The sequence below is a fragment of the Chrysemys picta genome, chromosome 4 (genome assembly GCF_011386835.1).
Source record: "Chrysemys picta bellii isolate R12L10 chromosome 4, ASM1138683v2, whole genome shotgun sequence".
NCBI lineage: Eukaryota > Metazoa > Chordata > Testudines > Emydidae > Chrysemys > Chrysemys picta.
This window is the reverse complement of record NC_088794.1, coordinates 105,995,278-106,021,205: the sequence shown is the minus strand read 5'-3', so window position 1 is coordinate 106,021,205 and position 25,928 is coordinate 105,995,278. Positions and strand designations below refer to the sequence as shown.

Sequence of the window (25,928 nt, the reverse complement as noted above, 5' to 3'; positions counted from 1 at the left end):
AGTAGTTTTTAATATTAACTTTGCGTTTTCTCAGATGCTACTCCATAGCCACATTCCCAAAGCCACTTCTTTAAATCCCTTCTTACAGCTCTCCTCTGCCAAGCGCTCTACAAAAATCTTGATAATAGTTAGACAGCCAGTATGCTGTGACCACTGTTTTTCATGCTGTTTGGTTTGGTCTCATTGTTACCTTTTGCTCCCCCAGTCTGTTGTATCTTGTCTTAGACTGTAAGCTCTTCAGAGCAGGGATTTTTTTTTTGTTATGTATGTGAGCAGCATCTGGCACAAAGAGACCCTGATCCATGACTGGGTCCAAGGGCGCCACAATAAATAATAATAATAATAATCAGCTGATATGACTCAATGATAAGGATAAGTTTGAGGTAGGTTACAGATTGTTGTAATAAGCCATAAATCCAGTCTCTCTGTTCACCCTGTGGGTGAACATTTTTTACAAAGTGATCTTTCTGTATCTGACCTATTAGTCATTATCCTTAAAGGAAATCTGCACGAACACTTTCAAAAAATGAGCATGGGAGCTTAAATTCACAAGTCTGCTAGACACTAAAAATCATGGACCGGCCATAAATCGAGTGTCTCCATTCAGTCCATGATTTTTAGTGTCTAGATGGTGGAAATGAGTGGAGGACTGCTGCCCCAAAGGAGGCATCAGCAGAGGAGTCCTGCATCAAGGCATAATGTCTTGCAATCATGTGAACAAAGCTCCACATGACTGCTTTACAGATATCAAGGAGAGGCACCTCCTGAAGTGATGCCATAGTTGTCGCTTGTGCTCTTGTGAAATGAGCTCTTATCCCCTGGGACAGCGGATAGCAGAGTAGAATGCAGCCAGAGATCCATTTGGAGATTCTACGAGTGGCAGTGGCATGCCCCATGATTCTTTCTGTTATAGCGATGAATAGTCTCAGGGACTTCCTGATTGGTTTTGTTCTTTGCAGATAAAAGGCCAAGGCCCACCAAATATTGAGGGAATGGAGTTTTCATTCCTCTGAGGAAGCGTGCAGTTTTGGGAAGAACACAGTTAAGTGAATCGATTGGTTAAGGTGAATTCTAAAACTACATTGGGGGTGAATTGGGGTATAGACGCAAAGAATCCTTATCCTTATGGAATATAGTGTAAAGAGGATCTGCCATCACCGATCCAAGCTCGCCAACCCTTCTAGCTGAGGGAATGGCTATGGGGAAAGTGACCTTCATGGAGAGGAAAGACATGAAGGAAAACACTAAAGATCCAAAGGGGGGCCTTATAAGTACTGAGAGAACAAGGCTCAGGTTAGTCTGGGGAGCAGGCTTCTGAACAGGTGGGAAGGTTCTGATTAGGCATTTCCAGAATCTGGTGGTCACTGGATGTGGGAAGATCAAGTAGCCCTGAGAAGGTGGATGGTATGCACCGACCGCCGCCAAGTGGACTTGCAAGGAGCTAATGTACAGGACTGATATCTTCAGAGAGAGGCTATAATCCAAGATGAGAGGAATATCTGCAGTTTCTAGGAGAATGCTATTTTGATGTTCCAAGAAGAAAAGCGCTTCCATTTAGCAAGGTAACAAGTTATCCTATCCTATCTCCTAGAACTGGAAGGGACCTTGAAAGGTCTTCGAGTCCAGCCCCCTGCCTTCACTAGCAGGACCAAGTACTGATTTTGCCCCCGATCCCCAAGTGGCCCCCTCAAGGATTGAACTCACAACCCTGGGTTTAGCAGGCCAATGCTCAAACCACTCCTTCCTACTATCAGAAAGGATGTCTCGCACAGATGTGAAGCATGAACGTTCTAAGGATGACATCCATCCAAATATCAAGCCCTGAGAGGTGGAGCGAATGCGGACTGGGGTGCTTGATCCTACTGTTCCACTGGGTCAGGAGCTTGGGAAACATTGGGAGAATGACTGGTAGTCGGGATCCCATACATGGGAGATCGGGACACCAAAACTGTCTGAGCCAGTAGGGGCAATCAGGATGACCCAGGCCTTGTGCTGCCAGATTTGTGTAACGGTCATGGCAGGAGCTGTAGTGGAGGAAAGGCATAGTTAAACTAGTCCGACCAGGAAAGAAGTAGAGCGTCACCCTGGGAATGGTGACCTTGGCCTCTTCTGGAGCTACATGTTACGCATTTTCTCTTCATCTGAGAGGTGAACAGATCCCTGGTTGGGGTTCCCCATAGAGTGAAAATATTGTGCAGTACCGAGTCCTGGTGCTCCCACTCATGGTTGACTGCAAAATGTCTGTGATGGAGCCTGCAAGCACATTTTGCTTCCCTGGAAGGTAGGCTGCTAATAGGTGATTCAATTGCTCACTCACCAGCTCCACAAGCTGACCGCTTCCGTACACAGGGAGATGGATCTCACTCCTCTCTACTTGTTGATGTAGAAGACAGTCATAACGTCTGACATAAGACACTGAGCATGGATGAATGGAAGAAAGGCCTTGATACTGATGTGCATCCTGGACTTTGAGATGTCCAGGTACCTTGTGCTGTTCAGCTGTTCATGTGGGCACCCCAACCAAACAGGGATGTATCTAATATTGGTCCTGTCTGGTGGGAAAGGAGAAAAGGGACACCCACATATACCAGATGAGGATTTGTCCACTAGAGCAGGGAAGATACTACCATGGTGGGAATTGTTACCATGAGGTTCATAGAATGGCAGTTCGGAGAGTAAACTGACTGCAGCCACATTTGAAGACAATGGAGGCGGAGTTTTGTGAATGGGATGATGTAAGTGCATGAGGCCATATGATTTAAAAGAGACAGACATGTCTTGACTGGTACTCAAGGGTTGTTTGTGATCTGAGTTATGATATTGTTCATGGTCTGGAACCTGCTCTTGGGCAAGTATGTTCTCGCACTAATAGAATTCAAGGTGGCCCCAATGAAGTCCAGAGATTGTCTGTGGGTGAGAACAGATTTTTCAGCATTTTCCCTGATTCCCAGTGAAGAAAGGAGGAGCAGCACCACAGAAGTTGATACATAGGCTTCCTGGCGAGACCTGGCAACAAGGATCTGGTCATTGAGGTAGGGGAAGACAATGAGACTGCGATGTCTGACGTGAGCTGTTACTACTGAGAATACCTTGGTAAAGGCTCTGGGGGCAATTGGTATGCCAAAAAGGAGCACTCTATACTGAAAATGGTCCGAGTCCACCATAAATCTGAAGAAACAACTGTGAGCAGGATGAATGTCTACATGAAAGTAGGCGTTCTTCAAGTTGAGAGCCATAAACCACATGCCCTTTTTTAAAGATGGGCTTATAGATGCCAACGTGACCATGTGAAATCTGAGTTTGTGAATGAAGAAGTGGAGATGGTGGAGGTCAAGGATTGGCCTCCAACTGCCCTCCATTTTGAGTACCAGGAAGTAAGTAGATTAAAACGTGCATGGTATTGAGGAGGAATGTGTTCTATCACTTCTCGCTCTAATAAGGATTCCACTTCTTGTTTGAGAATACTCTCATGAGAGTGGCCCTCAAAGTGGGGTGGAGAGGTTTTGGTGGAGGTAGGGACGCAAATCATCATATAGCCAGAGTGGATTACGTTCAGCACTCACTCGTCTGTTGTTGTTGCACTCCAGGTGTTGAAAAAGAGTGCTAGATAACCCCCAAAAGGTGTGTGAGGGTTGAGAGGAGTTGGGCTTAGTGGTTCGTGACTCTCAAGCTCCCATCAAAAATAATGTCGCGCCGGGAAGGTGAGATTGAGGTGCATAGCGTGTCGCAGAAGGTATGTGAATGTGGATCTTTTGAACTCTGTTGTGTGGTGGTTCACAGGGCCTCTGGCGGAAAAAGAGCTGAGTCATGTGTCTAGGTCTAAATGATGGGTGGTGAAACTTCCTCTTAGAGGCAGGCATATATATCCCCAGTGAGCAGAGGGTAACTCTAGAGTCCTTGAGGATATGGAGGAACACGCTTATCTTTTGGTTGAAGAGCTGCAATTCATTGACTGGGAGGTCCTTGATAGCATTCTGGACCTCCGTAGGGAACTTTGATGCATGGAACCATGATTCCCTGTGCATAACAATGGCAGCAGCCATAGCTCTAGAGGAGATATCAGTGGCATTGACTGTGGATTGGAGAGAAGTCTTGGCTATCAGTTTGTCTTTATCTATCAGAGCTTGGAAACGAGCTCTGTCTTGTTGCAGAAAGCTGTCGGTAAACTCTGCACACTTAGTATACTTCAGGAAGTTGTATTTAGCCATTAGTGCCTGGTAATTGATTATCCTGAACTGGTGGCTAGATGATGAAAAGACCTTTCTTCCCAATAGATCCAGGTGTTTCCACTCTTTATCCGTAAGAGGAGACCAGGGATGTTGCTGTCAAGGTCTTTCAGAAGCAACCTGGACTACCAGTGAGTTGGGAGTGGGGTGAGAAAACAAAAATTCCAACCCTTTTGCTGACACAACACTTCTCTGCCCTCTTGGGGGTGGGAGTGCAGGTGGCAGAGGCATGCCAAACTGTCTTAGCTGACTCCAGCATGGCTTCATTAACATGGAGAGCTATTCTGTTGGATCCGGATGAGTGGAGGATGTCTAAGAGTTTGTGCTGGGAGTTGTGGACCTCTTCAAGAGGAATCTGTAGTTCTCCAGGATCTCTGCAAAGGTGGTCCTGGAACTGGCTGCAGTCATCAAGGCAAGAAGGAGATGTAGGGGTCACCACTTTGTCTGGAGATGAGCATTGTAATCTTACTGGTTCTGGCAGAACTGCCTGATCTGGCGAGTAATCCTCCTCTGTAGGATCCAAGGACTGAACTGAGCATATCTTAGTGGGGAAGCAAGGGGTGACCCCCCGCCAGCAGACTGGACCAACTCTGCAGGGGACAACTGATCCCAAGGCCCCCAATACGGCCAGTAGGACTGATCAATAGTGGTCATGGAGGTCCCCACTTCATGGTGTATCAATGGCTCTGAGTTAGAAGAGATGGAGATTGGTCCCAAACAGGTGCAGGTCTTTCAGGCAGTGGAGGATACATAGGATGGGGGGGGGGAGACGGGGACGGGGACGTTCACTGTGTGGTTCAAAATCTCCCGATGAAGAAAAGGCCAATTTCGGTTCCAGTGGTGGTACACTCAGTACCGTTGGAAGAGAGTTATATTCTGTGCATGGGATGGGTGACAAACTCCTTCCAGCAGCAGATTCTCTTAGTGGTATTATCTCTCTGGAGATGGAGGGGCCCAATGAAGGAGGGAATTCTGCATCTGGGAGAGTGAAAATGTCCTGTGGAGTGGCAACAGATTCAGATCTCCTTGGTGTGAAAGGGTTTCTACTTGTTCAAGCCATTGGAGTTGGAGTAGACTGTGTAGCTACCAAGGAAGAAAGTGCTGTGGATAGGTGAAACTCATGATGATTGGTCTTTGTTGGTGCTGGCAGATCCCAGGGATTGGGAGGTGCCGACAATGATGGTACCAACGTATCGCGGTCCATTACTGACGTAGCCCAATGCTTATGGGCTTTCTTGTCACGCTTCTGGGACTTAGGATGTACTAAGTCTTCAGGGGCTTAGCTGATGGGCTTGCTCAGAGCCGAATCCAACTTCTTTGAAGTGGATTTAGAGGAAGAATTAGTCTCATGCTTATGAGAGTGTTTCCTGGATTCCTAACAATATCCCACTAGGGAGTCTGTGGAGGCAGGTTCTCCCGCACCAGAGTCAGACTTCACAGCAGGAGGCACACTCCTTGCTGAATCAGGCTGATGTATAGAGGGGAGGGCTGTCCCTGGTCTGGGTCCAATTGAGGCCTCATGATCTTCTCCATGAGGTATTTCTGGAGACAAAGTTCCTGCTCTTCTTGGATATGGCTGGGGAATAATTGGCAGATACTCCATCTTGCTGTGACGTGGGCTTTCCCAAGGCAGGATAGGCAGCGCTGGTGGTCGTCACTGACTGAGGAGGATTGTGGGCAGGAAGCACAGTTTGAAGCACGGAGTCCTGGGCATAGGCTGGTACTTGAAGGGGGTGTGGTGGGGAAGAGGGGTGTCTCCCCAAAACACTAAATCTAAACTCTAAGAGATCTATAAAATACTAAATGGTAATCTGTAAAAACTGTACAAGATGTTAAAACTACTTACAAAACCAAATCTAAATCTCATTTTGTAAGCCTAAGCCAAAGCTATGGACAACTAGAAATTCCGACCCAACCCATGTAGCAGTCAGAAGGAACTGGAGAGAGAGTCGTTTTGTCTAGCTTTTTATCCCCTCAGACAGAGGTACAAGGTAAGCCAGGGCATATCTGCAGACCAACAGTAAACCCACACTGAAATACAACAGGAACCATCACTCAAAGGAGAACTAAAAGATTCAGCTGTTTTTTTTAAACTACACATAGCTAAATTTATTTCAACTGTAGTTTCAGCTTTATTACATGGAATCTGATAAAAACAGTCACTTTAAAGGTTATTTATTACCGAATGCTCTCAGTGCTTATAAAATTAAAATTAATTAAATTAATAAATAATAAAAGATTTACTAGGAATTTTGGTAGATGAATTAAAAAACTTACCCCAATGGTTTAGCTGTAGCGTTTCCATAGCTGGTAGGAGCTGAAGCCATCTTGGCAAAAGCCCTATGAAAGAAATGTTATAATCAAGTGCTTAATTTGTTTTCACCATTACACTACTACGTCTTCTCTTCCTATGAAGACCATTGTGGAAGGCCATCTGAGAATGGAAATGGCTCTTCCTCTAAAATCTGTCATCAGGTAATTGGGCAAACTATAAACATCTCTCTCCTTTGTTAAAAACTGAATGCCTTTCATAATATCCTAGCTTTTGCCAATCTAAAGCCTATAGCTATAATGAGATATAGTTAGACACTCAAAGAAATTAGAGTACAGTACCTAGATTTCGGGATGAGGATGGATGAAAGATTTCTCCTTTTAGAAGATCTAATATTTCATAGATAGATAAGCAGGATGGCCCACAAGACTGAATCAAGGACAGAAAGCCAGAAATTCTGAATTTAAACTAGTCTCTGCTACTGAGTCACTCACTTGCCTTCAGCAAATTATTTATTTGTGTCAAGAAAAACATATCAAGTATATTGTTTAAAATAAAGTTTAATTCCATTCTCACATATGTTAGAGTTCGGTTTAGAAGTGTTCACATGTATTGGCAAATCAGTGACAGCAAAATTATGTAAGAACCACAATTCATTAAACATTAAAAGTAAAACACAATTTCCACAAATCCTGGCTGCAGTAGTCTATGTATCTGTTTTCAACTTCCCCCCAATTACCTGCAGTTTTATGAAGAAGAAAAATTAACTTACTTCCATTGTTTTATGTAGTTCAAGGGAGCAAGATTACATCCTGCATCTGTCAATGCTTTTTTGTATTGCTCCAAATCAGCCTGAAATCATAAATGGGAGAATTGCAACTGCTTTCCACTATTCTAAATCAAACTGTCCTTGCACAGACAGATGACAAAAATATGTAGATATTTTTCCTCCTCTAAAAATGTTAAATAAGTAGTATAAATGCAACTTATTTTGCTATTGAAAAGACAATTTTAAAAATTCAAATTAACTTTAGGAGCTGGCAAACAAAAACTATGTTTAGAGTCAGTTAAGACTGTGGCAGGTCACATCCTTCAGGTTTTCACTTCCATCTCCAACGGATACCCAAAAGCAATGTGTACTCAACTTCATCAAGCTTGCAAGTTGCAAGCTTGAAATGCAAATCCTTCACAGTGAGTGACCTCATGATTTTCTATCAGTCATAGCAAGGCGCATCTGACTAACACATTCTATGCATTTGTGATGTTATTTGGTGTCAGGTAACTATTACGGTTTTGTACTAGAGTGTAAGTTTGATGGGAATCTCACGCAACTATTGTATCATTTCCTCACATAGACCAGTAGTAGTGTTTGAACCTCCTAATCTTCAAATCCCTAATATAAATCCTTACTATTTGAACAACAGGAGTAATTGCTAGCTATTTTGTTGACCAGCCGGTGGAGGAAGATTAACCACATGCTTTCCCAATGATTTACACAACTGTTTACAAGTCAGGAATAGAATACTGGCAATCGGGAATCCTGGATTCTATCCCTGGATTGCAGAGAGGAGTGTAGTTTACAGAGATTAGAGATAGGATAACCACAAGTAATTTAGTGACTGACAGGCAGTGTGGCCCACTGGATAAGATAAGGACTGGTAATGTTCGGGACCTGAGTTCTGCCCCTGCAGTGACCTCGCAAAAGCTCTCGGTTAACTTATTTAAAAGATGGTGAAGTGAGACAGGGTTCAGCAGCTCTTCTATAACTGTCACTTAGGCCTGGTCCCCACTAAGCCCCCACTTCGGACTAAGGTATGCAAATTCAGCTACGTTAATAACGTAGCTGAATTCGAAGTACCTTAGTCCGAACTTACTGTGGGTCCAGACGCGGCAGGAAGGCTCCCCCGTCGATGCTGCGTACTCCTCTCGGCGAGCTGGAGTACCGGCGTCGACAGCGAGCACTTCCGGGATCGATTTATCGAGTCTTAACCAGACGCGATAAATCGATCCCAGAACATCGATTGCCTGCTGCCGGACCCTCCGGTAAGTGAAGACGTACCCCCAGATTAGGATTCATGGCTGTGGTTAATAATAAGCGCAGTAAAATGCATGTGAATTTAAAAAACAGAGGTAAAATTTGAACTCCTGGTCTCTGCTTTACCCCAGACTTCAGAGAAAAATGAAGACCAGTGCAACTTTCACAGATTTTAAGGCCAGAAAGGTGACCATTGTGATCATCTAGTCTGACTTTCTGTATAGCAACAGGGCATAGAACTTCTCCAAAGTAATTCCTAGAGCATATATTTTAGATCATCCAATTGTGCACGACAGCCTATTTGTCACTTGCAGGATTGTTGATAGGAGAAAGGAAAGGATACTCACCTTATGCAGTAACTGGAGTTCTTCAAAATGTGTATCCCTATGGGTGCTCCATTTCAGGTGTGCATACACCTCATGTGCCTTTGATCAAAGATTTTCAGTAGCAGTGCCCATTTGGCCCATGCACAAGCTCCAAACATACTCATGGCTTACACTGAGGATATACGTAGCTGTGTGGGTGAACCATCCTCCCTACCATTCAGCATTTCGTCTTGTGGGACTGTAACAGAAGGGAAGGGGGGTGCGTAATTGAACACCCATCGGGACACACATCTCTAAGAACTCCAGTAATTGCACGAAGTGAGTAACCTCTCCTCCTTTGAGTAGCGTCCCAATGGGTGCTCCACTTCAGGTGACTTCTGAGGATTATCCACTAAAGGAAGAGGGGGCTTTGGAACTGGATCCAACACTAAAGAAAGGACTGCATACCAACAGCAGTGTCTGATCTACATGTGTGTACCAGGGTGTAGTGTTTGGAAAAAAGTGTGAAGTGATGCCCAGGTTGCTGTTTTGCAGATTTCAGCAACTGAAACATTCTGTAATAGTGCCATAGAGGCTACTTAAGATCTTGCAGAATTGGCTATTATTCGGGGGGGCGGGGGGTGGGGTGGTGGAAGGAAGGAAGGAAGGAAGGGAGCACTGGAACATTAGCAGCCTGGTAACATAAGAATACAAGTGGAAACCCACTTTGAAAGTCTTTGGGTGGAGATTGTGGATCTTTTGGATCTGTTTGCAATTGGTATAAATGATCTAGAAGACTTTCTAAATGGTTTGGTTCTAATGCCTTTCTAATGTCCAAGATAAGGAGAGCATCTTCCTGGTGTGGCTTTGGGAAAAAACACAGGAAGGTGGATAACTTGGTCAATGTGGAAACAGAGGAGGTTACTTACCTGTAACTGGAGGTTCTTCAAGATGTGTGGTCCCTATTTGTATTACAAACACGGATGCACATACACACCATGCGCCGCAAGTTTTCTGTAGCAGTATCCATTGACCCACACGTACTTCATACCTAGCCTTGTGTTCCAGGAGAAATGAGGCTGTGCAGGATGGCACCCCATCAGCCACCCTTTTATCATTGAGCAGCATGGTCTGCAGCAGAGGGGATGGACGGTGGGTATTGGAATACAAATAGGGACCACACAGCTCAAAGAATCTCCAGTTACAGGTAAGTAACCTCCTCTTCTTCTTCGAGTGATGGTCCCTATATGTATTCCAAATGCGGGTGAGTATTATGCAGTGATCCGTGCGGAGGGGGGGTGCGAGGATGCAAGAGGTATCGCAGTCTGTGGGATGGCACGGTTCAGAACTGTAAATTCTGCTGCCCTCTGGGTGATGGAGTAATGGGAGGTCAAGGTATGCACGGAATGTTATGCCAGGATGTGTCTGCCAGAGAGGCAGATGTGACCACCTGCGCCCATGTTGAATGCACCATAATCTGCCAGGCAGTGGAGTGTTAGCCATGCATAGCACACTTGGATGCATGCAGAGAACCACTTTGAGATGCACTGAGAATATAGGGCTTTGCGCCGGGGCCAGTCCACAATGGCCATGAACAGGCACGAAAGGCATGGGTTCTGTCGAGGCAGAATGCAAGCACACAGCAGACGTCATAAGAACATATGAACGGCCATAGTGGATCAGACCAATGGTCCATCTAGCCCAGTATCCTCACTTCTGACAGTGGCCAAAGCCAGATGCCCCAAGCCAGATGCCCCAGAGGGAATTAACAGAACAGGTAATCATCAAGTGATCCATCCTGTTGCCCATTCCCAGCTTCTGGCAAACAGAGGCTAGGGACACCATCCTGCCCACCCTGGCTAATAGCCAGGCTATGGACCTATCCTCCATGAACTTTAGTTCTTTTTGGAACTCTGTTATAGTCTTGGCCGTCACAACATCCTCTGGCAAAGAGTTCCACAGGTTGACTGTGTGTTGTGTGAAGAAATACTTCCTTTTGTTTGTTTTAAATCTTCTGCCTATTAATTTCATTTGGTGACCCCTAGTTCTTATGAGAAGGAATAAACAACTCTTCCTTATTTACTTTCTTCACACCAGGCATGATTTTATAGACCTCTATCATATTCCCCTCTTAGTTGTCTCTTTTCCAAGCTGAAAAATCCCAGTCTTATTAATCTCTCCTCATATGGAAGCTGTTCCATACCTCTAATCATTTCTGTTGCCCTTTTCTGTACCTTTAATTCCAATATATCTTTTTTTGAGATGGGGCAACCAGATCTGCATGAAGTATTCAAGATGTGGATGTACCATGGGTTTGTATGGAGGCAATATGATATTTTCTGCCTTCTTATCTATCCCTTTTTTTTTTTAATGATTCTCAACATTGTTAGCTTTTTTGACTGCCGCTGCACATTGAGTGGATGTTTTCAGATAACTATCCACGACTCCAAGATCTCTTTCTTGAGTGGTAACAGTGAATTTAAACCCCATCATTTTATATGTATAGTTGGGATTATGTTTTCCAATGTGCATTACTTTGCATTTTCAACATTCAATTTCATCTGCCATTTTGTTGCCCAGTCACCCAGTTTTGTGAGGTCCCTTTGTAGCTCTTCACAGTCTGCTTTGGACTTAACTATCTGAGTAGTTATGTATCATCTGCAAATTTTGCCACCTCACTGTTTACTTCTTTTCCAGATCATTTATGAATATGTTGAAAAGTACTGGTCCCAGTACAGACTCCTGGGGAACACCACTATTTACCTCTCTCCATTCTGAAAACTGACCATTTATTTCTCGAGTGCAGGGACCTGTCCACAAGAGTGGCATGCGGCTTAAGATGGAAGACTGGGAAGTGAATTGATTAGTTGAGGTAGAACTCAGAGACCACCCTCAGGAGGAATTTGGGGTAAAGGGTGTAAGAAAACCTTGTCTTTATGAAAAGCCACATATGCGGGGGGGCGGATGGGGGGATTGACCCTTATAGCTGTCAATTCACTGACCCGCCTAGCAGAAGTGATAGCCATGAGGAAGATGACCTTCATGGAGAGGTGGGAGAGGGAGCACGTGGCCAGAGGCTCAAAGGGGGGCCTGGTGAGGGCAGAGAGCACAAGGTGGTGGGGGGGAGAAAACACAGGCAGGAAGCTGTTCAGTAACCCTTTCAAGAAGTGGGTGGTGGTGGGATGAGTAAATAACAAGCGCCAATCCATAGGTGGACCTGGACAGGCCGGAGAGCAAGGCCTGATGTCTTAAGTTCCAGGAGGTAGTCCAGGACGGTAGGGATCGAGATGGCGTTAAGGGGGAGGTGATAGCACTGAGCCTAGGAAGTGAAACATTTCCATTTCGCAAAGTAGAGACATTTTTCATCTTCCGGTTCTAATGGTGATACTGTCAGAGTTGATGGAAGAGTGTAAAGCATCGGTGCGGAGGGTGAGGGAACCCGTATTGGAAGCAGTCTCTTGGTGGAGATATAATCACTGTAGAAGTGGACGGGCCTGATGGAGGGGGTGATTCCAGATCTGGAAAGGCCCGGGTCCAGCTACGATTCTGGATCTCCCTGGTGAGAGGCACTCTCTTTCCCAGTTATTGGTATCAGCACTGTGATCTTTCCCAGTGAGAGAGGGTCTTGTGGGGTGCCAGAGATGATGGTACCAACGCATCAGTGTCCAGAACCTGTGGGTTCCATTGTTTGTGTGTTTTTCTCTCATGCCTGTGGGATTTAGAACATTCTCTGTCTCCTTGGGCCACGTGGGGGGACTTAGTCCCATGCTTATGGGAGTGCTTCCTTATCTCCCGACTAGAGATGAGGAGACGGAGTTCTGATCCAGACCATGTGCGGTGGTGAGAAGGAACTAAAGACTCGGTCAGCCTGCCCCACCTTTTATTGCCTTGGATGGAAGCACAGGATAAGCGAGTGCATACGCACGGACCAATGGACACTATTTTCAAATTTTCCAACTCCAGACGCATGGTGCACATGTGTAAACCTCGTGAATACAATAGGGACCATCACTTGAAGAAGAACAACAACTTATAAATGAAAACAAGTGACCATGATCACCACATGCCAGTGCAGAAGTCCAAATTCACACTGAATTAACTTTTGTAAAGTGTTATATTACAGTTATTACTACAAAAAGAAACAACAACATTCTATCACACTCTTCATGGTGACTTATTTTGTTCAGATGTTTATTCTACTTTTCCCTATCTGAATTTATCAGAATTGTTTGAATAACAGCCTCTAGAATCACACAATATATTGTAATGGATTTTAACACTGGGTTATTTTCAGTATTGAGAAAATTTTTTTCTATGTATTCTATTTACCATATTAAAACATTAAATGAAATTAGATACACAGTTTAAATAAAGTAATAACAGCAAAAAGTGAAGACAGATTTTAGAAAATCTAGGCTGCTTCTGAGATTAGCCAAACCTTTTTAAAGTTTTCAAGCCGATGTTCAAGCAGTTACATTTATTTGAAAATTGTAAAACATGACAGTACTATTTGCATTAAAAAATTTCCCCTGCAGCTGTTGCCATTGTTAAATGAGCTATTCTGTATGATAAGCTAATTATTTACATCAACAAATCCCAAACTACAGTTTTGATAGGTAAGAAAATAAGGAAATTATTTTCAGCTATTATGATTTCTAACAATGCTTGAGAGCTTCGCCTCCATTTGTTCCCTTCATTTTACATAAAAGGGCAGAAGCAGCATAAAGAGACCCTAAAAGCCCTGAATCTGGCTCGGGAAGATGTCCCCTGGAGCACACTCTGAAGAACATAGCTGTAAATCTGCCTCCTTTGCATGCCCCAGTGAAGGATGTATGCTGGGAGTTGCAGCAATCAGCAAGGCAGATTTTGGGCAGTGCTGTAGCCTGTAGGGTAACTCAGACAGGCCCCTAGGGGTGTCTAAGTTATGCTGGAGAGCTGGTCAGTCCCTGGAGCAACCCAGGATCAGAAGGGCACAAGACAGCTTAAAGCCACCATAATAATAAAATAATAATATATGGAGATATACCTATCTCATAGAACCGGAAGGGACCTCGAAAGGTCATCATTGAGTCCAGCCCCCTGCCTTCACTAGCAGGACCAAGTACTGATTTTTGCCCCAGATCCCTAAGTGGCCCCCTCAAGGATTGAACTCACAACCCTGGGTTTAGCAGGCCAATACTCAAACCACTGAGCTATCCCTCCCCCCACCATATGCCTCCACTCCCTCTGGGCTGAGAGTTCTGTGCTGAGCCTCTTAGCCCTGGTCTACACTAGGGGGCTAGGTCGAATTTAACTGCGTTAGGTCGATTTTAAAATGAATGCGTCCACACAACCAACCCCGTTTCATTGACTTAAAGGGCTCTTAAAATCGACTTCTGTACGCCTCCCCGGTGAGGGGAGTAGCACTAAAATCGACCTTGCTGGGTCAAATTTGGGGGAGCTATCACAGAGTGCTCAATTGTGACCTCTCTGGACAGCACTTTGAATTCCGTTGCACTAGCCAGGTACACAGGAAAAGCCCCGGGAACTTTTGAATTTGAATCTTGTTTGGTCAGCGTGGTGAATTCGGCAGCACTCTGCAGCACAGGTTACCATGCAGTCCCCCCGGAATCGTAGACCGTAGAATGTTTCTACACTCCCCCTATCATCTCCAACCCTGAGGTTATCGCAGATTAGAAGGCGAAAAAAAAGCACTCGCGATGACATGTTTTCCAAGCTCATGCAATCCTCCTGCACAGCTTAATGCATGGAGTCATTCAGTGGCACAAGACAGGAAAGAATTAAGTAAGCGTGAAAAGCGGAGGCAGGACGCGATGCTGAGGCTAATGGGGGAGCAAATGGACATGATGAAGTGTCGGTTGGAACTGCAGGAAAGCCAACGAGAGCACAGACTCCTGTTGCATCCACTGTATAACCGCCTCCCCTCCTCCCCATGTTCCATAGCCTTCTCACCCAGATGCCCAAGAACATGGGGGGGGGGGGGGAGGGGAGTTCCGGGCACCCAGCCACTCCACTCCGGAGGATGGCCCAAGCAACAGAAGGCTGTCATTCAAACAGTTTGATTTTTAGTGTGGCTACAATAAATAATGTGGCCTTGTCCTTCCCTCCTCCCCCACCCCAGCTACCTTGTCCGTTTATTAATTAAAAAAAAATTAGTTAAGAATGCATGGTTTCAAAACAATAGTTACTTTATTTCGAAGGGGGGAGGGTGGTTGGCTTACAGGGAATTAAAATCAACAAAGGGGGCGGGTTTGCATCAAGGAGAAACACACAACAGTCATGCCGAAGCCTGGCCAGTCATGAAACTGGTTTTCAAAGCCTCTCTGATGCGCAGCGTGCCTTGCTGTGCTCTTCTAATCGCCCTGGTATATGGCTACTCAAAATTGGACGCCAGGAGATTACCTCAACCTCCCACCCCGCCATAAATGTCTCCCCCTTACTCTCAGAGATATTATGGAGCACACAGCAAGCAGCAATAACAATGGGAATGTTGGTTGCGCTGACATCTGATCTAGTCAGCAAACAGCACCAGTGAGCTTTTAAATGTCCAAAGGCACATTCTACCACCATTCTGCACTTGCTCAGTCTATAGTTGAATTGCTCCTTACTACTGACCAGGTTTCATGAGCCATGGGAGCAAGGGGTAGGCTGGGATAGGTGCGACCACGCGGTGCTGCCGGCTGGGAGAGCAGCCTGAGGCAGAAGCCTCCAGCTCCCATGATATTCCAGGCAGGACTGAATCTCCATGAGACGAACTTAAAGAAGAGAATGACCTGGAATCTCTGGCTCCCATTCAGTGCTCTAAGAGGAGGACAGCCATGTCTGTCCAGGTGCCCCGATTGACCTCACTGAGGTCTGCCAGCAGCACCCAGGAGACGGTGAGCTGAGCGAGCTCCATGCTTGCCGTGGTAGGGCGTCTGCACGGGTATCCCAGGAAAAAAAGGTGTGGAACAGTTGTCTGCCGTTGCTTTCACGGAAGGAAGGAGGCCTGACGACATGTACCCAAAACTATCTGCGACAATGTTTTTGCCCCATCAGGCATTGGGAGCTTAACCCAGAATTCCAATGGGCAGTGGAGATTGCGGGAACTGAGGGATAGCTACCCACAGTGCACCACTCTCTAATTCGATGCTACCCATGGTAGTGAGGACGCACTCCGCCGATTTAATGCGCTTAGTGTGGACATTCGCAATCGACTGTATAAAATCGGTTTCTAAAAATCAACTTCTATAAAATTGACCTAATTTCGTAGTGTAGACATACCCATAGACAATGTAAGAGCATAGGATCTTAAAATGTCTTAAAAAATAGGCTGGGATTTTCAAAGAAGCTTAAGGGAGGTAGGCACTGAAATGGCAATGAAATTCAAGGTGCCTAACTACCTTAAGCTGTTTTGAAAAACCCTAACTTTAGCCATTACATTATTTAATGTAAATAATTCACACAGAACATCACCAAAATATGATTTGTAATTCAGGCTGGATCTATTTTAAAACCAGTTTACATTATACTTGAATTTGACACAGTAGAGTTTAATTACATTTATTTAACAGGAGCCATATGGTTAAATCCTGCGCATTAAGAATTAGCGAATGTGTCAGATTAACATTTCGTAATTACACAGCATGGTACCAGATTGTGTTACTTGGCACAAAAATAAATAATAATAGTATTCTTACGCAGATTAGTTTCAGAAGAAATATATGCAAAAAATGCTTCCTGAATTACTCAGAGATCAAAGCCTTAGAAACCATCTTAGTGTGGAGCCCCAAGAAATATATGTTGTTGTTCAGATAATGCAACTCTTTCTGGATAGTCAGGGATGGAGTAAAAAGTGGAAAGTGTTTTGTAATGTCCATTTCAACTGCGTAATGTATCCCAATAACAGAAACTGTACCAAATTTTGCTGGTGTAAACTTGATTTAAGTACTTTAAAAAGTGATAGTCTTACTATTTGAATCATATGCACATTATCATGATCCATGTGTTTAGCTATATTTCATAACTGGGCAGTAATATCCCTGGTAGTAATAAATACTTCTGTAAGACTGACTGTAAATAGATTCAATCCTACAAGACTGTAGTATATTTTTCTTGAGAAGAAAAGTAGGTGTTTGGCACAGGCATTCATTTAATTCCTTATGAAATACCAATTTAGCACAAATTTTGCAAACAATTATTTTTGTTTTATTAAGATACAAAGAACATACCTCTGATGGTGCCTGCACTGAGTTTATGTAATAGATAAGAAACAATCGCATCTTGTCTTCTGGAGTTCCCGCTGTGGAGGAAAAACAAGGGTTTCTTTTTTCAAATCAAGTTATAAACTATGCTACTAAGTAGTGTGCTATTCTGTATTACATATATTGAGCCCTTGGATCATAATAATTGTAATGAGTTTAGAAAAGGTTATACAACAAAAAATGTTTATGTTGTCTATAAAGTGATAAATACCCACTCAACAACTTCACTGAAAAACTGCCTTAGAATAGCTCAAAACCTCTGAAGAGTAGTTACGTATAATAACTGTTTTGGCTTGGAGTACTTCTATTGGGGTAAACCGTGAAGTATCAAACTTCTGTAGCAGTAGAAGACAAAGTAAAAGTAATTATGATATGCTCTATGAGTTATTCAGTTTTGCTACAAAGACCTAAAGTTTGACTGAAATGAAATCTTTACCCTCATAAGCTTCAGAAATTTACATGAGGCTTCAGCCAAAAAAAAAAAAATCTTAATATCTCCCACACATTTAGAGGGTTTTTTTCATTTTTTTGCCCACGGGAATGTCATACTATCTGGATCCCAACAATATCTAGAATTTCATAATTTCCTTTGTCCTTCTCGTTTACTCTGTTCTTCACCTCGCTTATTCAGGAGTCAAAATGTAAGTACAGGTGAGTCATCTTACACGCATTTAACATGCGCGAATTCAGCTTTGCGTGGTCGGCAAAAAAACAAAAAAACAAAAAAAAAAGAAAAACAACCATTTAAATACTGTACCTGTACTGCGGGCGATTCCGCCCGCTATTACACTCAATGTAATTTTGACTATACGTGATTTTCACTTTATGCGCTGACAGAGGAACGTAACCCCAGCGTAAGATGAGACTTGCCTGTACTCTGTCACTCCCATAAGTGTCTGTACACACGAGTGCACAGAACTTAATGTAAATGCATGAAACTTGGAAATGGAAATGCAACCAAAACAGAAGTGATCAGCAAAAACGAGGATGGCACACAAAGTTGTTTAAATCTTTCCTAAAATTGAAATGTGTGTTTTAGGATGGAGGAAGGGAGGCGGCAGATACAAGTTCTGATTTTACTGATCTCTAGAAAAAATAATACAAATTTCACATAGAATGGAAATGGTACCTGAAATATGACAGTAAGTCCTGCAGGTATCTGATATAAATAAACAATGCAAACGTCTGGCATATAGAAAACGATTGTCAATTCTTTAAAAAATAATGTATTGATGTTGTTGCAAAAACAGAGTAAACATAAGTAAAATATCAGTGACACAAAGGAGAAAGTACAAAGTTAATACTTTAAACACTTGATTCCAGCTTTGTTTAGAAAAGCCCAACAACATAGTTTATTGGACTACAGCAGGGGTAGTCAACCTATGGCAGACATGCCAAAGGCGGCACGCAAGCTGATTTTCAGTGGCACTCACACTGCCCGGGTCCCTGGGGGGTCTCTGCATTTTAATTTGATTTTAAATGAAGCTTCTTAAGCATTTTAAAAACCTTATTTACTTTACATACAACAATAGTTTAGTTATATATTATTGACTTATAGAAAGAGACCTTCTAAAAACATTAAAATGTATTACTGGCACGCAAAACCTTAAATTAGAGTGAATAAATGAAGACTCGGCATACCACTTCTGAAAGATTGCCGACCCCTGGACTAGAGTAATGCTTTACTTTTCAGTTAAAATAAGACTACTGAACAAGCGACATTTGGTATTGCTGATCACTGTCTAGTTGGAAATTTACTGAAGCATGTAATAATAAATAATAATAATAATAATAATGTCTGTCCTTGGCTAGACATTATTCAAGCCTCCCTAGGTATGTCAAGCAAACACTATAAATATAGCCATTTTCCCCATTTTACACACACACACACACAGTCTCCAGCTCCTTTACTGCATATGTGGATATGCTAACAACATGGATATTCTGTAAATTGAAAAAAACATTGTAGAATCAGATGAAGTTACACAGACTTCTTTCCAAATGCCATAATAGCTTTAATAAGCAAAGTCAACGTAATGAGCAATACAATATGCTTGTAAAATAGGAAGTATGCTTACTGTCATTTTTATTCACATTTGCATGAGGTTCAGACTTTGGCACATTTTAGAAGTAAAACAATTTTTTAAAATGAACAAATTTGTTGGTACGTTAGCTACCAATTATGTATAAGTATGTGCCAATTCTGAAGACCACTTCAGTTTTCTCTGGGAAAAATTATACAGCATTTAGAGTACGGAAGTTGACAATACAACACTGTCTGGATAAAACTTTTATGGATATGTTGTTACCAACTACACTCAAATGCAAGTCTTTGAGAGGGAAAATAAACTATATACGGTACAAACTCCTTCCCACTACCTTGTCAGTCATCTGCATTTCATTTCAAGCTACCTGTAAGTTTGATGCACATTGGATTCAAGTCTTAGCATCAGCATCACCACTACATTCTTGGCCGTCCCGGGCCAATGGGGGCGGCGAGGGCGAGGGATGTGCTGGCTGCGGCTTCCCACCGCCCCCATTGGCCCGGGACGGCGAACCGCAGCCAGTGGGGGCCACGATCAGCTGAACCTGCCGCGTCAGCAGGTAAATAAACTGGCCTGGCCTGCCAGGGTGCTTACCCTGGCGAGCCGCGTGCCAAACGTTGCCGATCCCTGATCTATTCTCATTTAGAATCACACACCTAGCTTTTATTAGCATAAGTTACACTGGTCTACAATTTTTGAGAAGTCGTCTGCTTCAGAGATAAAATGTGCTATTTATTATGTATTTTGATGTGCTGAAATCAAATATGACAAAACAACTGATTGGCTACTGTTTCTAAGATATTTAAGTTTTTACATTTTATGTCTATGTATATTGTATAGATAGAGTTTTAATCATAAATTGTAAACCTAGGTCTTTTCATGTGTTTATGGTTGCTTTACATGATAACATTTCACCTGTCCTATTTATGTAACACTTTAAAAATCAGCAAAAGGGTTATATAAATAAAATGTATTATGAAACAAAAGGCAAAAAACTGTTCTGTACATAGTTTAGTCCTATTCAGTGTCTACTCAGCGCTTCTTGGCTTGTCTCTTGTATTCATTAAATGGAGCATCTCTTGTCACTGTCCAGCAATAGTCTGCAAGCATTGATGGGCTCCATTTGCCCTGATAGCGTTTCTCCATTGTTGCAATGTGCTGGTGAAATCGCTCGCCGTGCTCGTCGCTCACTGCTCCGCAGTTCGGTGGAAAAAAATCTAGATGAGTGTGCAAAAAATGTATCTTTAGTGACATGTTGCAACCAAGGCTTTTGTATGCCTTGAGGAGGTTTTCCACCAACAATCTTGTTGTTTCCGAGAAAATTTATTGCCACTAACTGGAAGGCTTTCCATGCTGTCTTTTCCTTGCCACGCAGTGCATGGTCAAATGCATCATCTCGAAGAAGTTCACGAATCTGAGGACCAACAAAGACACCTTCCTTTATCTTAGCTTCACTTAATCTTGGAAATTTTCCACGGAGGTACTTGAAAGCTGCTTGTGTTTTGTTAATGGCCTTGACAAAGTTCTTCATCAGACCCAGCTTGATGTTTAAGGGTGGTAACAAAATCTTCCTTGATTCAACAAGTGGAGGATGCTGAACACTTTAACTCCCGGGCTCCAATGACTGTCGGAGTGGCCAATCTTTCTTGATGTAGTGGGAATCTCTTGCACGACTATCCCATTCGCAAAGAAAACAGCAGTACTTTGTGTATCCGGTCTGCAGACCAAGCAAGAGAGCAACAACCTTCAAATGGCCACAAAGCTGCCACCGATGTTGGTCATAGTTTATGCACCTCAAAAGTTGTTTCATGTTGTCATAGGTTTCCTTCATATGGACTGCATGACCAACTGGAATTGATGGCAAAACATTGCCATTATGCAGTAAAACAGCTTTAAGACTCGTTTTCGATGAATCAATGAACAGGCTCCACTCATCTGGATCGTGAACGATGTTGAGGGCTGCCATCACACCATCGATGTTGTTGCAGGCTACAAGATCACCTTCCATGAAGAAGAATGGGACAAGATCCTTTTGACGGTCACGGAACATGGAAACCCTAACATCACCTGCCAGGAGATTCCACTGCTGTAGTCTGGAGCCCAACAGCTCTGCCTTACTCTTGGGTAGTTCCAAATCCCTGACAAGGTCATTCAGTTCACCTTGTGTTATGAGGTGTGGTTCAGAGGAGGAGGATGGGAGAAAATGTGGGTCCTGTGACATTGATGGTTCAGGACCAGAAGTTTCATCCTCTTCCTCGTCTGACTCAAGTGAGAATGATTCTGGTGCATCAGGAACCGGCAGTCCTTCTCCATGGGGTACTTGGCGTATTGCTGATGGAATGTTTGGATTATGCACAGTCCACTTTTTCTTCTTTGACACACCTTTCCCAACTGGAGGCACCATGCAGAAGTAACAATTGCTGGTATGATCTGTTGGCTCTCTCCAAATCATTGGCACTGCAAAAGGCAGAGATTTCCTTTTCCTGTTCAACCACTGTCGAAGATTTGTTGCACAAGTGTTGCAGCGTATGTGTGGGGCCTACTCTTGACCTGATCTCCAATTTTGCAGCCAAAATAAAGGTGATAGGCTTTCTTAACCATAGTGGTTATACTGCGCTTTTGTGATGCAAAAGTCACTTTACCACAAACATATAAGAAGTTATCTGCACTGTTCACACAAGTACGAGGCATCTCTGCTCACTTTGACTAAACAGAAATGTGTCCCTTTGCAAAATCAAACACTGACAAATAAGAGAGCACGGCACTGTATGATTTCTAGAGCTGATATAGGGCAATTTGTTCAGCAGAGTGATGTAAGCTTCGTTAGGATTGCATCATCCATGACTTCTAGGAATAACATGATGCAATTCGTATCATGTATGATGCAATACCAGCTTCAGATTGCATCATTCATTGTTTTGCCTAAAAAGCAAGTACTGTCCAAACCCAGTCATAGATTTATTCATAGATCCAGTCAAAGATGTATTTTAGTCATTTTTGGTTTAAATTGAGATCCCTTCCCTTTATAACTCACTTATCCTCCGCCATTCCTAAGTCAAGGGTTGTATATACTGACCCAATAGCATATCTTGAAAACTAGAGCCAATCAACAATTTTAAGCATCATTTTCGTTCTCAGTGACCCAGAATTAGTAAAGTTTGACTACATTTATTTCAGAAGCATTTTGGCTGTAGAGCAGTGTTATTTATGTGCAAAAATGTGTGTGTTGTGGTACTGCTTAGGAGTCCCCATCACTGACCAGGACCCCATTGTGCTAGACACTGTACAAACACACAGCAAAAAGACAGTCCCTGCTGCTGTCACAAGATGGTCTGGGGTCAAAATTGGGATATATATGCTATCACTCCGCCGCAGTTAGGGAATCCCATTGCTGAAAAGCCATCCACTATTTCACACACATTACCAAGAGTCACAGTCCTTTGTAGCAGGATGCGATTAATGGCTCTGCACACTTGCGTTAAGCGCAGCCCCAATGGTGGACTTCCCGACTGCAAACTGATTTGTGACTGACTGGATAGCAGTTTGGAGTTGCTAGCTCCCACATAGTGATTTCCATGTGCTTCTCCACCAAGAGGGGCAGCTCTCATTTGGTGTCCTTGCACCTCAGTTCTGGGGCGAGCTCCACACACAGTTCCTGGAAGATGACTTTCCAGATCCAAAAGTTCTGCAGCCACTGCTCGTCATCCCAGTCCTGCATAACGATGAATCATGGGACGCTGAGTGCACACCCATGCTGCACTGCGATCCACTCCATCTTCCCACAACTCCTAGCTACAGAAGGTGGTGAGTAGCATAATTGAATAGCTACCCACAGTGCACTGCTCTCACTGTTGATGCTAGAGCACCAACTGTGGATGTACTCTGCCAACATTCACGAGCGATATAATTATAGCGTTTTTTGATCATTGGTGTAACTTGCATTGACAATACTGTAGTGTAGACAAGACCTCAGTCTCACTATCTTTCCCTGACCCAATGACTATTCATTGTCATTCATCCTGACAATTCATAATAATTCATGATGACACTAAATAAGCCAATGGGCCAGGACAGAGTGTGAGAATGGTTCTTTAGCCTGGTGTCTAGAGAATTCACCTTGTATTTGGGACATCCAGGTTCAAGTCCCTGCTTCAATGACTATTTATACAAAACAAAACAGCTTCAACAGGACAGACTGAGAAAGACTCACATAAGAATATCCCAGTGCCTAGGGCACAATCACAATGCGAGACACCACCTCCTCCTACTACTGTTTTCTGAACCTAGTTTCATTTACATGTGTTAAAATGCCTAAAATCTAAAGAAAAAATGCCAGGTTTAACTAAACATTTAATTCAACCAGCTTCAAAATGTTTTCTGACTTTTCAATTCACCAAAAATTTCAAAACATTTGTTTTCCATTAGACCCAAAACAAAAAACTTCTTAATTTTTTCAGAGTTGCCAGAAAACTGAAAAAATCCATTATTTGCACAAAAATAGTCTAGTCTTTAAGGTGCCACCAGACTCCTTGTTGTTTTTGTAGATACAGACTAACACGGCTACCCCCGATACTTGATTATTTGCACAGTTTTACTTACACCCCTTCTGCTCTGCCTCTGTTATAGTCAATCTCACTTTCACCTGCTGCTCCTTGCCCTCTTCAACAATCAATACTGTACACAAGCTTCATAGCCCATAACTTTCACTTCCTTGCTATCACTAAAACTTTACTGTCTCTCTCTCACTGTTTCAGAAGCTGCACTGTGGAGGTTCTACCCTTTCTCATTCTCCCATACTGTAAGCTGCAGTGGCCTGGTTTGGCTTTTCTTCTCGTCTACCATTTTCAGTACATCCCACTTCCTCCTTTCCTTGGAGGTCTATTCTAACAAAAAAAAACTTCTCTCGCCTCTCTCCTTGACAACATAATTAACAACTTTCTCCTGCTCTTGATTTCAATGTCAGGTTTAGCTCCTCCTCTGTATCACCATACCTTCTGCAACTTAATTATGGCTCCACCTCTCACTTATTCTTAATCAAGGACTGGATGGGGGGAGGGATAGCTCAGTGGTTTGAGCACTGGCCTGCTAAACCCAGGGTTGTGAGTTCAGTCCTTGAGGGAGCCACTTAGGGATTTGGGGCAAAATCAGTACTTGGTCCTGCTAGTGAAGGCAGGGGGCTGGACTCAGTGACCTTTTGGGGTCCCTTCCAGCTCTATGAGATAGGTGGATCTCAATTGACCAGGCAGTTCATGGTGAAGACATCCTCTACCATTTTCCCCAGCTCAGAGTTCCCTTCTCTCCAATCACCACCTTATCTCCCCATATTTTTCATTTTTCTAGTCATTTCCACCTTCTGTGATCACCAATTTTCTGATTTTCTCAGCTCTCATTAGTCTTCCTTCTTTCTCCTCTTAACCATCATCTGGGTTAGATCATCATACAAACATCCGCCATCTTTGTCTGTTTGAAGTGGCACTAGGGTCCACCTGCTTACCATCTTTGATGCAATCCATTCATTGCTTCCTCTGCATTCCTCAGGGTCTCCTTCCTACCACCCTCTCTCCTGCCATGCTATCTTCCCCAAGTTCTCTTTATTCGTCCGCTTTATTCGCCTGAATCAGGGAAGTCATGCTTCTTGGATTTTGCCAGCCACATCATGAACTTTGGATTTCCATCCTAATGCTTTCATTTCACAATCTGTCCTTCGTGTATCTCTTTCCAAACACCTGTAGGCATTGAACCTGCCATTTCTTTATGGCCCAGGCTTCTGTACTATACAGTATAGAGGGGTAAAACTGTTTTATATAATTGGGCTTTCAGTTTCAGTGGCATATGCTTGTCATACACAACATCTGAGATGTTATTCTTCACTCTTCCAGCATTTGTCAGTCTAGACTGTATCTCACATTCAAGCTCACTGGTTTTCTGTTATCCAGCTGCTCAGGTGCTTGAACTGCTCAGCCTGGCTTAGTCATACTCCATTAATCTCTATATCTAGTTTCCCCGTGCACTTCTCCTGATCCAAATTACCTCAGTCTTAGTTGTACTCATTTTTATTCCATGCCTACTTAGCTGTTCATACCACTGCTTTACTATTTTCTCTATATCTTCTTTTGAGGATACCCTCATTACTTTGTCATCTCCATGTAGCAGCTTCTCACCTTTTCTCATTGGAATCTTTCTGCTGACGAAGTTCATCAATATGAAAAACAGCAGCAGGTTTAGGGCCAACTCCTGGTGCAATCTGACTTTCACTTCAAAGGAGCTTGTTGTTTCAGAGCATTTTAGCATCACTATATAGAGCATTCACTATAGTTATTAAATCCTCAGACACAACCTATTTTCTCAGTACACAGTGTGAGCATCCTTCTGCCCACATTAAATTTATGCCTTTTCTAGGTCTGTAAAAGCCCAGAAGCTATCCTGCTGGTGCTCTCGCCAATTCTTTTTCACTTGCCAGATTACAAACATGGACTCTGTGGTTCCTCATTCTTTTCTAAAGTCAAACTGTTCTTGCTGGAGGAGGGATTCCACCATTCACCTAATCTTAGCATCTAACATGTATTCCATAATCTTCATCCTGTATGACAGTAACTTTATCCCTAAATAGTTTCCGCTTCCATGGATACTTCCCTTCTTATGCATTAGGACCAAAATAGGCTTGTGATTGATCTTTGGGAATTCTTTTGTCTCTCCATACAGCTTTAACCACTATGCTCATCCATTGTATTCCTCTCTTGCCCAGGACTTTCACCAGACCCACTGTCACTTAATCTCATCCAGCTGCTGTAACAGTCTTTGT

The 25,928-nt window shown here is 43.2% G+C and overlaps 1 protein-coding gene across 3 annotated transcripts in view; it reads right to left on the bottom strand.

The window, feature by feature from the left end:
* Nucleotides 1–25,928, bottom strand: part of SCFD1 (sec1 family domain containing 1) — a 143,999-nt gene that overhangs the window by 46,011 nt on the left and 72,060 nt on the right. For all 3 annotated transcript variants that reach the window (XM_005299158.5, XM_065593255.1, XM_065593256.1), the window contains exons 16-18: nt 17,049–17,119; nt 7,271–7,350; nt 6,504–6,566 (exon numbers count right to left, since the gene is read on the bottom strand). In XM_005299158.5, coding sequence (XP_005299215.1) covers nt 6,504–6,566; nt 7,271–7,350; nt 17,049–17,119 — 214 coding nt within the window. The remainder of the gene's footprint in view (nt 1–6,503; nt 6,567–7,270; nt 7,351–17,048; nt 17,120–25,928) is intronic.